This window comes from Scomber scombrus, chromosome 18 (genome assembly GCF_963691925.1).
Source record: "Scomber scombrus chromosome 18, fScoSco1.1, whole genome shotgun sequence".
Lineage (NCBI taxonomy): Eukaryota > Metazoa > Chordata > Actinopteri > Scombriformes > Scombridae > Scomber > Scomber scombrus.
Window position 1 is genome coordinate 15,370,083 of NC_084987.1, and position 11,511 is coordinate 15,381,593.

At 37.9% G+C, this 11,511-nt stretch overlaps 2 protein-coding genes across 2 annotated transcripts; one reads left to right on the plus strand and one right to left on the minus strand.

The window, feature by feature from the left end:
* Nucleotides 1-443: 443 nt before the first annotated feature.
* LOC133999152 (hydroxyacylglutathione hydrolase, mitochondrial-like) lies at nucleotides 444-4,553 on the minus strand. The gene is made up of 9 exons (XM_062438327.1): nucleotides 4,416-4,553; nucleotides 3,146-3,330; nucleotides 2,516-2,580; nucleotides 2,187-2,304; nucleotides 1,971-2,079; nucleotides 1,661-1,764; nucleotides 1,354-1,455; nucleotides 1,165-1,244; nucleotides 444-1,027 (listed from the first exon to the last, which is right to left on the minus strand). Exons 1-9 carry the CDS (start codon nucleotides 4,480-4,482, stop codon nucleotides 928-930), a joined length of 930 nt encoding a protein of 309 aa, XP_062294311.1. The 5' UTR covers nucleotides 4,483-4,553; the 3' UTR covers nucleotides 444-927.
* Nucleotides 4,554-4,920: 367 nt separating this feature from the next.
* On the plus strand, nucleotides 4,921-7,299 carry fahd1 (fumarylacetoacetate hydrolase domain containing 1). The gene has a single exon (XM_062438329.1). It carries the CDS (start codon nucleotides 4,923-4,925, stop codon nucleotides 5,583-5,585), a length of 663 nt encoding a protein of 220 aa, XP_062294313.1. The 5' UTR covers nucleotides 4,921-4,922; the 3' UTR covers nucleotides 5,586-7,299.
* Nucleotides 7,300-11,511: the final 4,212 nt, after the last annotated feature.

Consider the following 11,511-nt stretch of genomic DNA (forward strand, 5'->3'; position numbering starts at 1 on the left):
ATATTATTTACTTTTGAGTGTAGCTTCTTTCTATAAAAGATTTTATAAAATATGATTCCTTATTACAGATTGATCTACCCAACACTATACAGAGTAGTTCAATTTGCTCCACCTCTATTTGAATATTGGTAACATGTTAGTACTTTTGATGATCCAATAATTCTGCATGAGTACTTCTGCCTCATTTTGTTGAAAGTACATATTTACAAATTAAATGCAAGACTTACAATAAGTGCATTTATTGCTATTTATTCCAGATTGTACTTAACATGCAAAATAGCTTTTGGTGTATCTAACATTAAATGCTGACACACATAAATAAGCAATGCTTTTAAATATAGGACGGAATAAAAAGCATGTGTGCTGAATTCTATGTAATGTAAAACCTAAATAACAGCATCCAAACAATGATTAAAATAAATGTTACGAGGAAACATTTCAGGTCCGAATTGAACAAAACTTTACAAAGAAATGAGTTTAACAATTTACAGACATTTTTACATATTTTCCAACATGTCACTTCAGTGGCTCAATTTATCTTTTTTTAAGCACTGAAAGAAACAGTAGTTTGTTCATCAATATATTCCAACATGATACTAAATAGACTCTAGAACATTGCCATTTACAGATTAACAAACTGATTTCTCATTTAAAACATTCAGTTATTGGCCATACATTCCTTAAAACTATCACACCAGTCAAAAAACTGTTGAACAGAACTAAAATAATGACATAAGTTTAAAGCCATATTAGGGCTAAACATGGGGATAAAAAGTTTGTGGCTTGACAGAGAGTGAATGCAGTAGATCTATTTCAAGTGGCTATGAAGATGAGTTGCAGATATTTCCTTCAGTATGCTATTAAATTAACTATTGCATGGTTGTAAGCAGGCGGTCAGAAACGGTAAGTTGTTGCATTGTGTGCACATCACTCCTTCGGCACGCGGAAGCCATCCTTTTCTTTCCGGAGACTTCTCATGGTTTCAATTGGTTCGGTTTGTTTCACGTGATCTTGCACAGACTTTTCTCTAAATTAAATATAAAAAAATATATGAGTGAGTAAGGCAGCATGTTAACTGTAATTATCTCTAAACAAACACACACACACGTTGAAGTTTGAAACAAAATGGATGGAAAAAATGAGTATTGATCATGTTCTACATACTTTACTCTCATAAAAGGGTTAAATGTGAATTCGTCCTCCAAAGTGGACGGGATAGTAGGTTCTCCGCTGCTGCATTTCTCCTACAGAAACGCAAATACATGCACGCAAAAGGTGTTTTTATTCATCAGTGAATTGCTAGTCATCTGATTGAGGCAATAATTTCTCTGATGTGACATGTCAGTACAATACCTTTGCCCATGCTAGCTTCTTCTGAATGACTTCATTGTCTGGTTCCACATGACGTGCAAACTTCAGATTGCTGACAGTGTACTCATGACCACAGTAAACACGCTGCAGCACAAACACACCACAGTTAGTATGTCATGCAACCTAAATATATTTCATCAATAGATGAGATTTTTTAAAATTCCAGAATGGAAAATGTATCTTTTATCTAGTTTTCTATCTTGAAAAACTGCAAAAACGTAGATTTAACTCTTTCAGTTAAAAATGCTGACGCTACAGCACAACACTAAACATGTTGTATCATATTTACTGTTTCAGGAGGTAGGCGTCCCAGAATTTCTATCAAGGCTTTATACATCTGCTCTGCAGTACCCTCGAAGAATTTACCACAACCAGCCACAAACAGTGTGTCCCCTGCACAGATTTAAAGAACAAAACAAAACAAAAAAGTAGGGCATTGAAAGATCACACAACTGATCTGCTTTTTAAAGAGTTGTATTAATACAGGTCAAGCTCGACAGATTAAAGGGTTTTGTTAAAGATTGCACTGTCTCTGATATAACCCCACGTGTATTTTATGGTGGTCAGCTGATATAGGGTGCTTGTGTGATTAGATATACCTGTGAAAACAGCTGGAGGCTCAGTGCTGTTTTCTTTGGTCACATAGTAGCAGATGTGACCAGTTGTGTGACAGGGTGTAAACAGGCATTTGATGTTGAGAGATCCAAGCTGGGAAAGAATGACACCAGTGAGAACACATGTTGATTTTAGCTGATTCTGTAGAATCTAAAAAGTTGAACATTTAGATTGCAGGATACTCGGTTTGATGGCCTTACTTTTAAATTGTTGGAGTGAGAAACTTTCTTTGTTATCGCATCAACTCTGTCATCTCCTCCATAGACCTTCAGCCCTGGCATTAGCTTCACCATCTTCTCATTTCCACTAGCATGATCCCTAAAAGACAGAAAATGATTAATGTGAGATACTTCTATTTACTACTAAAGGCAGTTTCATGCAGGTGGTAATGGGTTTTTTGCATATGGGCATTTTTGGATGGTTAGCTAGTGAATTCAAAATGCTATTTTTAAATATAATATAAATAAGGTATCCACTGTAACAACTTGTTTATATTTTTAAAATCACCTTCATTTAACATGTAGCTTACCAGTGATGATGGGTGGTCAGAACAGTTGTGAGTCTCACGCCGTGTTTTCGGACAGCCTCTATAACCTGTAAATAGCACATAAAGGGTCTAACTGAAGTCATACTGAAATAATTAGTCGAGTAATCCATTAGTTGGACGAAAAGAAAATGAATCACCAACACTTTTGAAAAGTGTTTAAGTCATTTATCAAGCAAAAATGGCAATCATTGTTACAACTTTTCATATTTTGCTTTTTGATGACATTTTTTTTTATAGATTAATCAATTAATCATTGGGTGTATAAAAAAATCAGAAAAGTGTATAAAAAATTAATAACTGTTACCCAAAGCACAAGATGAAACTGAAAATGGTGTGTTTTGTTCTGAACAACTGTTCACAACGCAAAAATATTCAGTTTACTGTTATTGCAGTTCTAATATAATATAATCATAATTGCTGAAAGAAGAATTGATTTGAGATTATAAAAAGGAATAATGCACTATAAAAAAAATATTCACTGCAGGACTTTTATTTGTATAACTTTTAAATTACCTCAAAATTGTGTGCAAATACATTTTTTGAATGCATGAAGTTAGTTACTTTTCACCACTGATATATTACAATAATATTGTAAAATATGATGTAACAGACCTTTATTGGCTCCACTGGGTCAACAATAGCTGCTTCTTTGGAGTCCACGTCAATCAGGAGGTACATGTAGTTATCAGTGAGTGCTGGAAGAAGTTCAATCCTCATGTTTGCTTGATCCACCAGAGACGATTTCCTCACTGCGCTGTGAAGGAGAGCAGCTGCCTGGGCCTTGGCTTCCACAGGTGCTTGAAGGGGGGACACACATCAATATAATATATGACCGATACTAATGTCAGAGTGACATGAGAACACTCTCTAAATTTAAAGATCCCCTCCAGACATGTCTTCAGACAAAACTTCTCTGCTTGGAATAATATACCACTTTAAAATCCTTAAACATTAAACAACTCCTTCTCCCTTTCTATAAATATGCATTTCAAAAAGTTTAACTGCTGTTCACAAGATAATAATAATCATGCATTTTATTCAAAAGGCGCCTTTCAAAGCACTCAAAGACACACATAACACAACAACAGTACATCAAACAATATAAATCAGGTAACATTGATGTTGAACTTAGTGCAATTGATTGAATAGGTCTCTGACTTCACTGTAAAGTCCATTCTTAGTGTGTGTGTTTCCACATCACACGTGTAAATTGACTATTGGACCATACAGTCTATGCTCCAAACTAGTTGTTATGTCACAACATCATGCTTGTAAGGCCCACCACTTAAAACTGTATTTTCAGTGAGCACAGATAAAACATTCAACTGACGCAACAAGAAGGATAACATGTTTGACTGTAGAGAGACTTCAAATATCTACTTTTATCATTATAAAACACTATGGTTTCATGACAGGCACCTCTTTCCCAAAAACATGTTTATCTCATGCAGCCACAAATGCTCTGTGTAAAAGTTACACCCAAGATCAACACATACAAGGCCTGGTGCACTAGCCATAACCTTAACTCGGACGTAACTTAACATCCACACATACACCCAGCTGGATCACTCCCAATATATAAACTTACACATTAGCTGGATAAGCAACGACACTAGCTTTAATGCTACCTGTAAAACAAGTTATTTTATTCCCCCTGGCTAACACAGCATTGGTTTAACTTGACTGTCGCAGCCGGTGAGGTTATGCAAGAGAGTGCATATGTTGCTGAGACAGGCCATGCTGTGTTAGTCTGACAGCTCTTTTCTCAAGACGTCACGAAACAGGGAAAAAACAAGTTCGCACAGCGTGTAGTTCACTTTAAAGTCCAGGAGCTAACATTAGCACGCTAACAGAAGAAAGAGATAGTACCGGTGTGACTTACCAAGTTTGAATGCGGTTGCAGCTCCTATTAGAGTGCAGGCACTCCCTACAAGTGACCTGAGTAACATAACAACACTAGCCTTATCACTTTAGTAGAAACCAGAATGGTTTAGTTGTGGTTCAATTCCGCCTCCGCGTCCTTTTCAACTCTCACCTCCCAGGCTCCACCAATCTACTCTGGGGGAGTAGATCGTTAATGATTACCAAAAAAATACGTCAACATTTTGGTTATTGACTGACATTTTAAACGATGAATCCATAAATATAAAGAAAATTATTTTAGAGTGGTATTACTACACATTTTGGCTGCTTAAATTGACTAAAAAACATCGCTATATTCGCGTTGATTTGAGGCATGTCCCTGTTGGCTTGCCGTAGGTGAATAATCTAGGTTGTAGGCAGTTGACTGACAGGTCAAAGTTGGAATTGAACCTTTCTTATATATAGTCCATGAGTTGAACTGGTGCTCACTGCTCCAGAGCGGTTCAAACCTTCACATTTCTCCACAATGACTACGCGAAACATGTCTCGGTTTTGGGAATGGGGCAGGAAGATTATTTGCGTTGGGAGAAACTACGCAGACCACGCCAAAGAACTGAAGAACGCGATTCCAACAGAGCCGATCCTGTTCTTGAAGCCACCTTCTGCATATGTCAGAGAGGGTTGCCCAATCGTGGTGCCGCTGTACACCAGCAACCTGCACCATGAGGTGGAATTAGGGGTGGTTATCGGGAAAGGGGGCACGGCGATCCCTCAGTCCACCGCTATGGAGCACGTCGCAGGCTACGCGCTGTGCTTGGACATGACAGCTAGGGACATCCAAGACGAGTGCAAGTCCAAAGGTCTGCCCTGGACCCTGGCCAAAGCTTTCAACACCTCCTGCCCCATCAGTGAGTTCATCCCCAAAGAGCGCATCCCTGATCCGGGCAACGTCAAGCTGTGGCTGAAGGTGAACGACCAGCTGCGACAGAGCGGCTGCACCTCCCAGATGATCTTCTCCATCCCATTTCTCATCAGCTACATCAGCGACTTCATCACGCTGGAGGAAGGGGATCTCATTCTGACCGGGACCCCAAAAGGAGTGTCATCTGTGCAGGAACATGATGAGTTGCAGGCAGGGATCCAAGACGTTGTCACCATGACCTTCAAAGTTGACAGACCAGATCAGTAGTGAAAACAGTAAAAAGCCAAAAGACACTTGTTATGGCAAGAAACATACTCAGAGAGGGGACTTTACCTGGAAAGTTGAGGCTAATATTCAGGATCTGTCCAATATCTGTGTGGATCAGCAGGTGGCAGTGCTGTGCCACTATGAGGGACCATAGTGCAGATACTTGAATGCTGCCTTGTCCGGTAAAGAAAAAGTATTCCACCCATTAAAGGAAAACAAATGTCATTATGTTTAGGCCTACATTAATTGATCTCATCAGTGTACTTATGATCTGTTTCACTGTATCATCTACTTAAACCAGAGTTATGAAAAGTATTCACCCTTTGTCACTGTCTTTGTGTGAGATCACCAGTGGTGGAAGAAGTATTCAGAACATTTACTTACTTAAAGTAACAATACTGTGCTGTAAAAATACTCTATTACAAGTAAAAGTCCTGCATTCATAATTTGACAAAAGTCATAGAATGAATGTGTTATAAGCAAAATGCATATAAAAAGTAAAAGTGGTCATTATGCAGACATTTTCTTACTGTATAATACAAAGTTAAATATACACTACAACAATATACTTAGTAAGATGATCATTGACTTTGTATATTAAATGATCATCTGCAAAGTAACTAGTAGCTGTTAAATGAATGTAGTGAAGTAAAAAGTGCAACATTTTCCACTGAAATGTAGTAGACTATAAAAGGGAAATACTGAAGTACAGTTCTTGAGTAAATTGACTTGCTTCCACCTCTGCAGATCATATTTTTGCCTCCATTACCTCAAAAGCAATACATTAATACTTGAATGTGGACTTCAGTTGAGTGAAATGAGAATAAACACCTCCTTTCTTTTGGCAATTGTATCTATCAAAAGGTTTGTATTTTAATGTTTATTTTCAGGGGCAATACTGATAGGTGCTGTATCAAAGCACAGTCAACTATATTATTATCAAGACAGAGTCAAAAATATTTTATTTTATTTTATTTTTGGCTACTTGTGTGTGTCACTTTATGGTACAAAGCAGTGGTTCCCAAATGTTTTGGCTCTTAAAATGACGTATCATCACAAATTAAGGCCATGAGAGTGATTTTTCTTTTTGTTTAAAGGATTTTTAGTGGCCTAAGGAGGTGAAAATAATGATTTCATAAGAAAAAGTGAAAAAAACAAACAAACAATGAATCTTCTTGCAATCCCTCAGATTTACCCCGTGTTTGGGACCCACTGCTATAAGGGACCAACATATATAGCATTTTGAACTCATTACACCATAAGAATAATAGCTTGTGTGCTTCGGATAAAGCCACCTCACAGGAGAGAACATTTCTTACAGTTACATTATTAAGCTGAATTCATGTGGTCCATCTTTCATAAGCTGAAGTGTGAAATAGAGTTTATCCCAAATGAGTTCAAGTTGAGAAAATAGTCGAGTTAGTGAGGGAGTTTAGAGCACTGACGGTTTGGCACAGACTACCCGTGGTTCCTCTTAAATTTGGAACACATGATGCCGCTTGTTGGATTAGCCGAAATGTGTCTTCTTCAGAGAGTTTGATGGGGTCACGTTCAGACACCATGTTTCTGCTGCAAACTAGCATATAAACAAAGGTTTTAATTCATTTTTGATGAGATCTGTTACCCCTTCAGTGCATGCTGTCTGGTTCGCCTTTGTATACAACAAGAAGACTTCCTGCTAACACATCGTAATAAAACAATATGAACTGTCGTATTTCTGTTCATACAGTGTAATTTTGACCTTGTGGCTCCACCACATCTTTTCTTCCTGGACTGTTTAACATCTGTTCCAGGTTCAATTACAATTCTCCCACAGGCTTCTCTGTTTTCAGGATCAATCAGAGCCTCCATCAACCTGTCCCAGGCCAGTCTGCTGTAACCTGAGTCTGTGTACATCATCTTCCCACACCTGTAGGGCATGTTATATCCAAGGCTCACAGGACCTGAGCCCTGGCCCTCAGGGGACTCTGGGGTTATATTTGTCCATCATCAGAACAGTTATGACAGATTTCAATTAGACTTAGGATCTGGGAAATATTTCTCCACCACGTTAGGGTATGGCGTGTACTCACAGGTGTCGTCTTTTACAAGATATGAATCATACTATTCATTGTCCCTGTGTGGGTGAAGGTATTAAACCCTAGCAGGCTTTAACAATGGCTTCAAAGCTCGGGTTCGGCTCTGGTTTAGCGTTCACCACATGAAGTGGTGTGTTGTCATCAAGCGGGAGCCTGAGAAGGTATATCTGACGCTTTCGAGGCATGAGGGGATTACGTGGAGACTACAGTCTTCCGATCTAACATGCACTAACAATGATGTCACTCATGACATGAGCCAGGTGTTAATGGGGAAAAAGCAGTTTGAAGGAACTCTCCTCTGAAAAACAGAGGTTTCTGCAGTAATACCAACAAAAACTGATTAAAATTAACAAAAATCTGCAATTTTCACACTGTTAGCTGTGCAGTTGCATAATGCAAGGAAGTTAAATCCGTTACATTCTTTACGTTCTTATACGAGGTCATATAGACTGAAAGTGAGCTGATACACAGGCAGTTAAATACAAGACTTGTTTTGCACCCACAACAGTATATGTGAGTTATTACTTCTGTTTAACAACATCTGTTCATAGCCATCAGTTCAACAGGAGGTTCAGTGCAAAGTTATCTATCTTGCTGCAGGTTACTCGGTCAAATCTCTCATGGAAATCCATTTGAATGCAGGCTTGAACATGTTTCCTATGGATCATGAGGGGAGGATCACATAAGTTATTGTTTTTTTACTTGAATTGCAGTTAAATTGGTCTTTTTAGAACAATGTCAATTTAGTTGCCATCTCTTTGTAATTATAAAATGCTCACATTCTAGAATATACTGCCTTTGCACCGCCCTTTTTTATTGTAAGTTCAGAAAATGACCATTCGTGATACCTCGATGTGTGTGCCGTACTGTATGTCACCAGACGGTGCTGTGGTGAAGCCATTCTTAGCAGAAAAAACCACTAACACACACGAGCATTGGAGGGACTGAGTCAGAGAGGATGCATATGACATATAGCATAAAAAAGACAGCGCTCACATGGCTGGGAAATTGATTTTATTTAACTTTTGGAAAGGCATAAGGGCTACTGTGTATGTCTTCATTAGTATGTGTGTGTGTGTAATTGTACATGCTTAAAACTCCCCTGCCTAGCTTTTCCCATATGTGCCAAATCATTGACATGTTTGACTAGATCTCCAATACATGCAAACACTTACAGTGCGTTTAATTAATTTCACTGAATGAATAAGTGGGTGGTTGGGGATTAATAAAACAATGCAGCAAATCAAATTTGCCATTTTTATAGGCCAAACTATGAGGCTGTAATTCATTCCTGTCGAATAATGAATGGGGTCTTTGGCAAATGAAAAGAAGCCATGCATGAAGGCCAGGTGCAAACCTCTTTCATTCAGAGAGATTGACTGCACACAGTGTGTTAATATTTTGTTTGAAGATGCAGGTGGAAGGCAAAGTGGGTAGTGTATGGAACATACTGTAGATTTAACAACTAAACTCAGTATTTGATTTGCTTCTTGTGAATTTCTATAAGTAGAATAAAAAAACAATACATTTTCAAAACTTTTGCATGTTTCCAGAAGAGCTATATTGGTGCAATAATAACGCAGTTTTATTTCTTAATGTAAAATGTTTCCATTCGTTTGGCTACAGTGTCTCAGTTAGTACCTCATCAACCAAGTGTATGTTTCTCTATAAAGTTTGATTGTTCAAATTTTCCAATCAAGGCCCAATAAGCAGAGCAGAGTTTGTATTTAGTAGACTAGAATGGCAGTAGAAGTATGTGCTGAAACCCGTCCAGAAAAACAATGTTATAAAATCCTATTGTAAAAGTTCTTAATCCCATATCCCCAAAAAGTTCCCCAATTTGCGTTGAGCTACCATGACCATTTGAAAATCTCTCTAACCCAAATGACTCTCTCATCAATTAAAGTTGGAGTTGCAATTTAACAAGATACTGTGAGGCCTAAAACCGCAGAGAAGAGAGAAAATCCCCGAGCATTTCTCCCCTCAATCGAAGGAGACTGTGGTATGGGTGGAAAATGTGTGGAGTCCTCAGTACGAACTGTCTTCATTTGTGGCTCCTCACAGGGAAACCACTTTTACACTCTAATCCTGCTTTTTATCTGCTGTGTAGAAATCATCACTTTTCCTTTAGCGTTGACTTCAGAGTGGTTCATCCCTCCCTCAGAGTGTTTTTGATTAGTCTGCCATGTGCCCATTATTCCCAAATAGCAGTCACCACACAAAATATACATCCCTCATCATGCCTAATCTCAAATAGTCACAGTGGCCTGTAACTCAATCCACATTGGGCAATTTTCACTCGTGCAAACAAATCCTCATTGGTAGGAATTGATGGCATGCATTAAATTGTGGCTCAAATCCTTGGAAGCTGCATGTCAGCCAAAGCTTAACAAATTGCTGTCCCCATGAGAAGGGAAGATTTGCAGTTTTATGAGCCTGTGATTTTTGTATTTGCTTTTAGTAGTTTTAAACAAATGTCATCATTGTGTCCATCAAAGTGAAAAGCTAGTTTTTTAATCATTTGTATGTGGTGTCATTGTTGAGTCATCTTTTACAACTGTTACCTCCAGGTTGTCGCTCAGTGTATGTTTGGCAACATCAACTCTGTTTATGAACAGCCCAAAAAGTTCAATTTGTCATTGGTGATATTGAATTGTATCATGATAGAAAAATTGATGTGTGCACTATCTTATTAACAATGCAGGTCTGTAATTATTGCCCTTCAATCATGACATGTAAAATAATCGACTTGGAGTAGTGATTTGTGTTTTGAGGTTTCCCACACACAAAAAAAACTTAAATTCCCTCTATTCTCTGTCCCTCACTAAAACATCGAAAAATATATGAAAATGCAAATATTTATAGTTTCAAAAGTTTAAGTGCTGGACAGATGATGTCTCCTATTTCAATGAAAATTCTTGCAAAGCCATTCTCAGTTTTTGTGCACTGGAGTGTCCACACACAAATTGCAATTTTGGGCCATGACTGGCTTTAAAAAATAGTTGTGATGTCACAAAATCATGCTTGTTAGTACTATAAGGTGAGCACAGAGAAACCCCTTCAGCAGATGAATGTGAAAACAGGCTCCTAGTGTCAAACTCTGTACATACATCATTCTGTGAAGGTCAAACCAAGTGAAGTGACAAGAAGAAAAACACATTTTTTGAGTGGCACTGGACTTTAAGCTAAGATGAATTATTAACTGTTTTTGTCACAATTTTAAATGATAAACGCTATCTTTTTGATACTTCTTAAATATTGTATGTTGTTCAGAAACCAAATGGTTTGTTAAATTGTTCTGAATATGTTCAAGTCTATGCTTGAATCTGAAAGATTATACAAGTAAGAAGATGAATCCTATATCAAATCGCTTAGGGAAATGTAAAACACATTCACACAGTCTTTATTTCAGTGTCTGACTCTGTGACACCACCTCACTCTATAGCAACAAATCAAGTAATGACTTTTGATGACAGAATCATAAAATATGACTAAATGCTGGTGATAGTAGATTCCTGCAGAAGCCAACAATTGAAGGTTGTCTATTCATGAGCTCATACGCAGCAAAATGTGCTAACACAGACCAGACGCCATATCATACGCCTTGTTTGCTGAGATCACAGAAGTGGATAATGTAGATCTTTCTCATGAGCACCAACATCCATTTACATATCTTTCTGGGAATATATTCTCAATCATTCCTCAAGTTTTCTTTTTTTCTTTTTCTTTTCATTTTTTCAAGTTTGTTTTAGCTTTGTTATCTGGTGAACCATGTCAAGAACTTGCAAAAGCTTTTGACATCACTTCCCCATGAGCAGTGGAAGAGTGCTCTTTAGCAATGTTACATT

Bases quoted from the DNA above. Each gene is read 5' to 3' on its own strand.
- fahd1 (XM_062438329.1), top strand. From the start codon at position 4,923: ATGACTACGCGAAACATGTCTCGGTTTTGGGAATGGGGCAGGAAGATT.
- LOC133999152 (XM_062438327.1), bottom strand. From the start codon at position 4,482: ATGTTACTCAGGTCACTTGTAGGGAGTGCCTGCACTCTAATAGGAGCT. The intron at 2,305-2,515 runs GTAAGCTACATG...TCTGTCTTTTAG, and splicing joins CTGACCACCCATCATCACTG to GGATCATGCTAGTGGAAATG. The intron at 1,028-1,164 runs GTATGTAGAACA...TATTTAATTTAG, and splicing joins AACCCTTTTATGAGAGTAAA to AGAAAAGTCTGTGCAAGATC.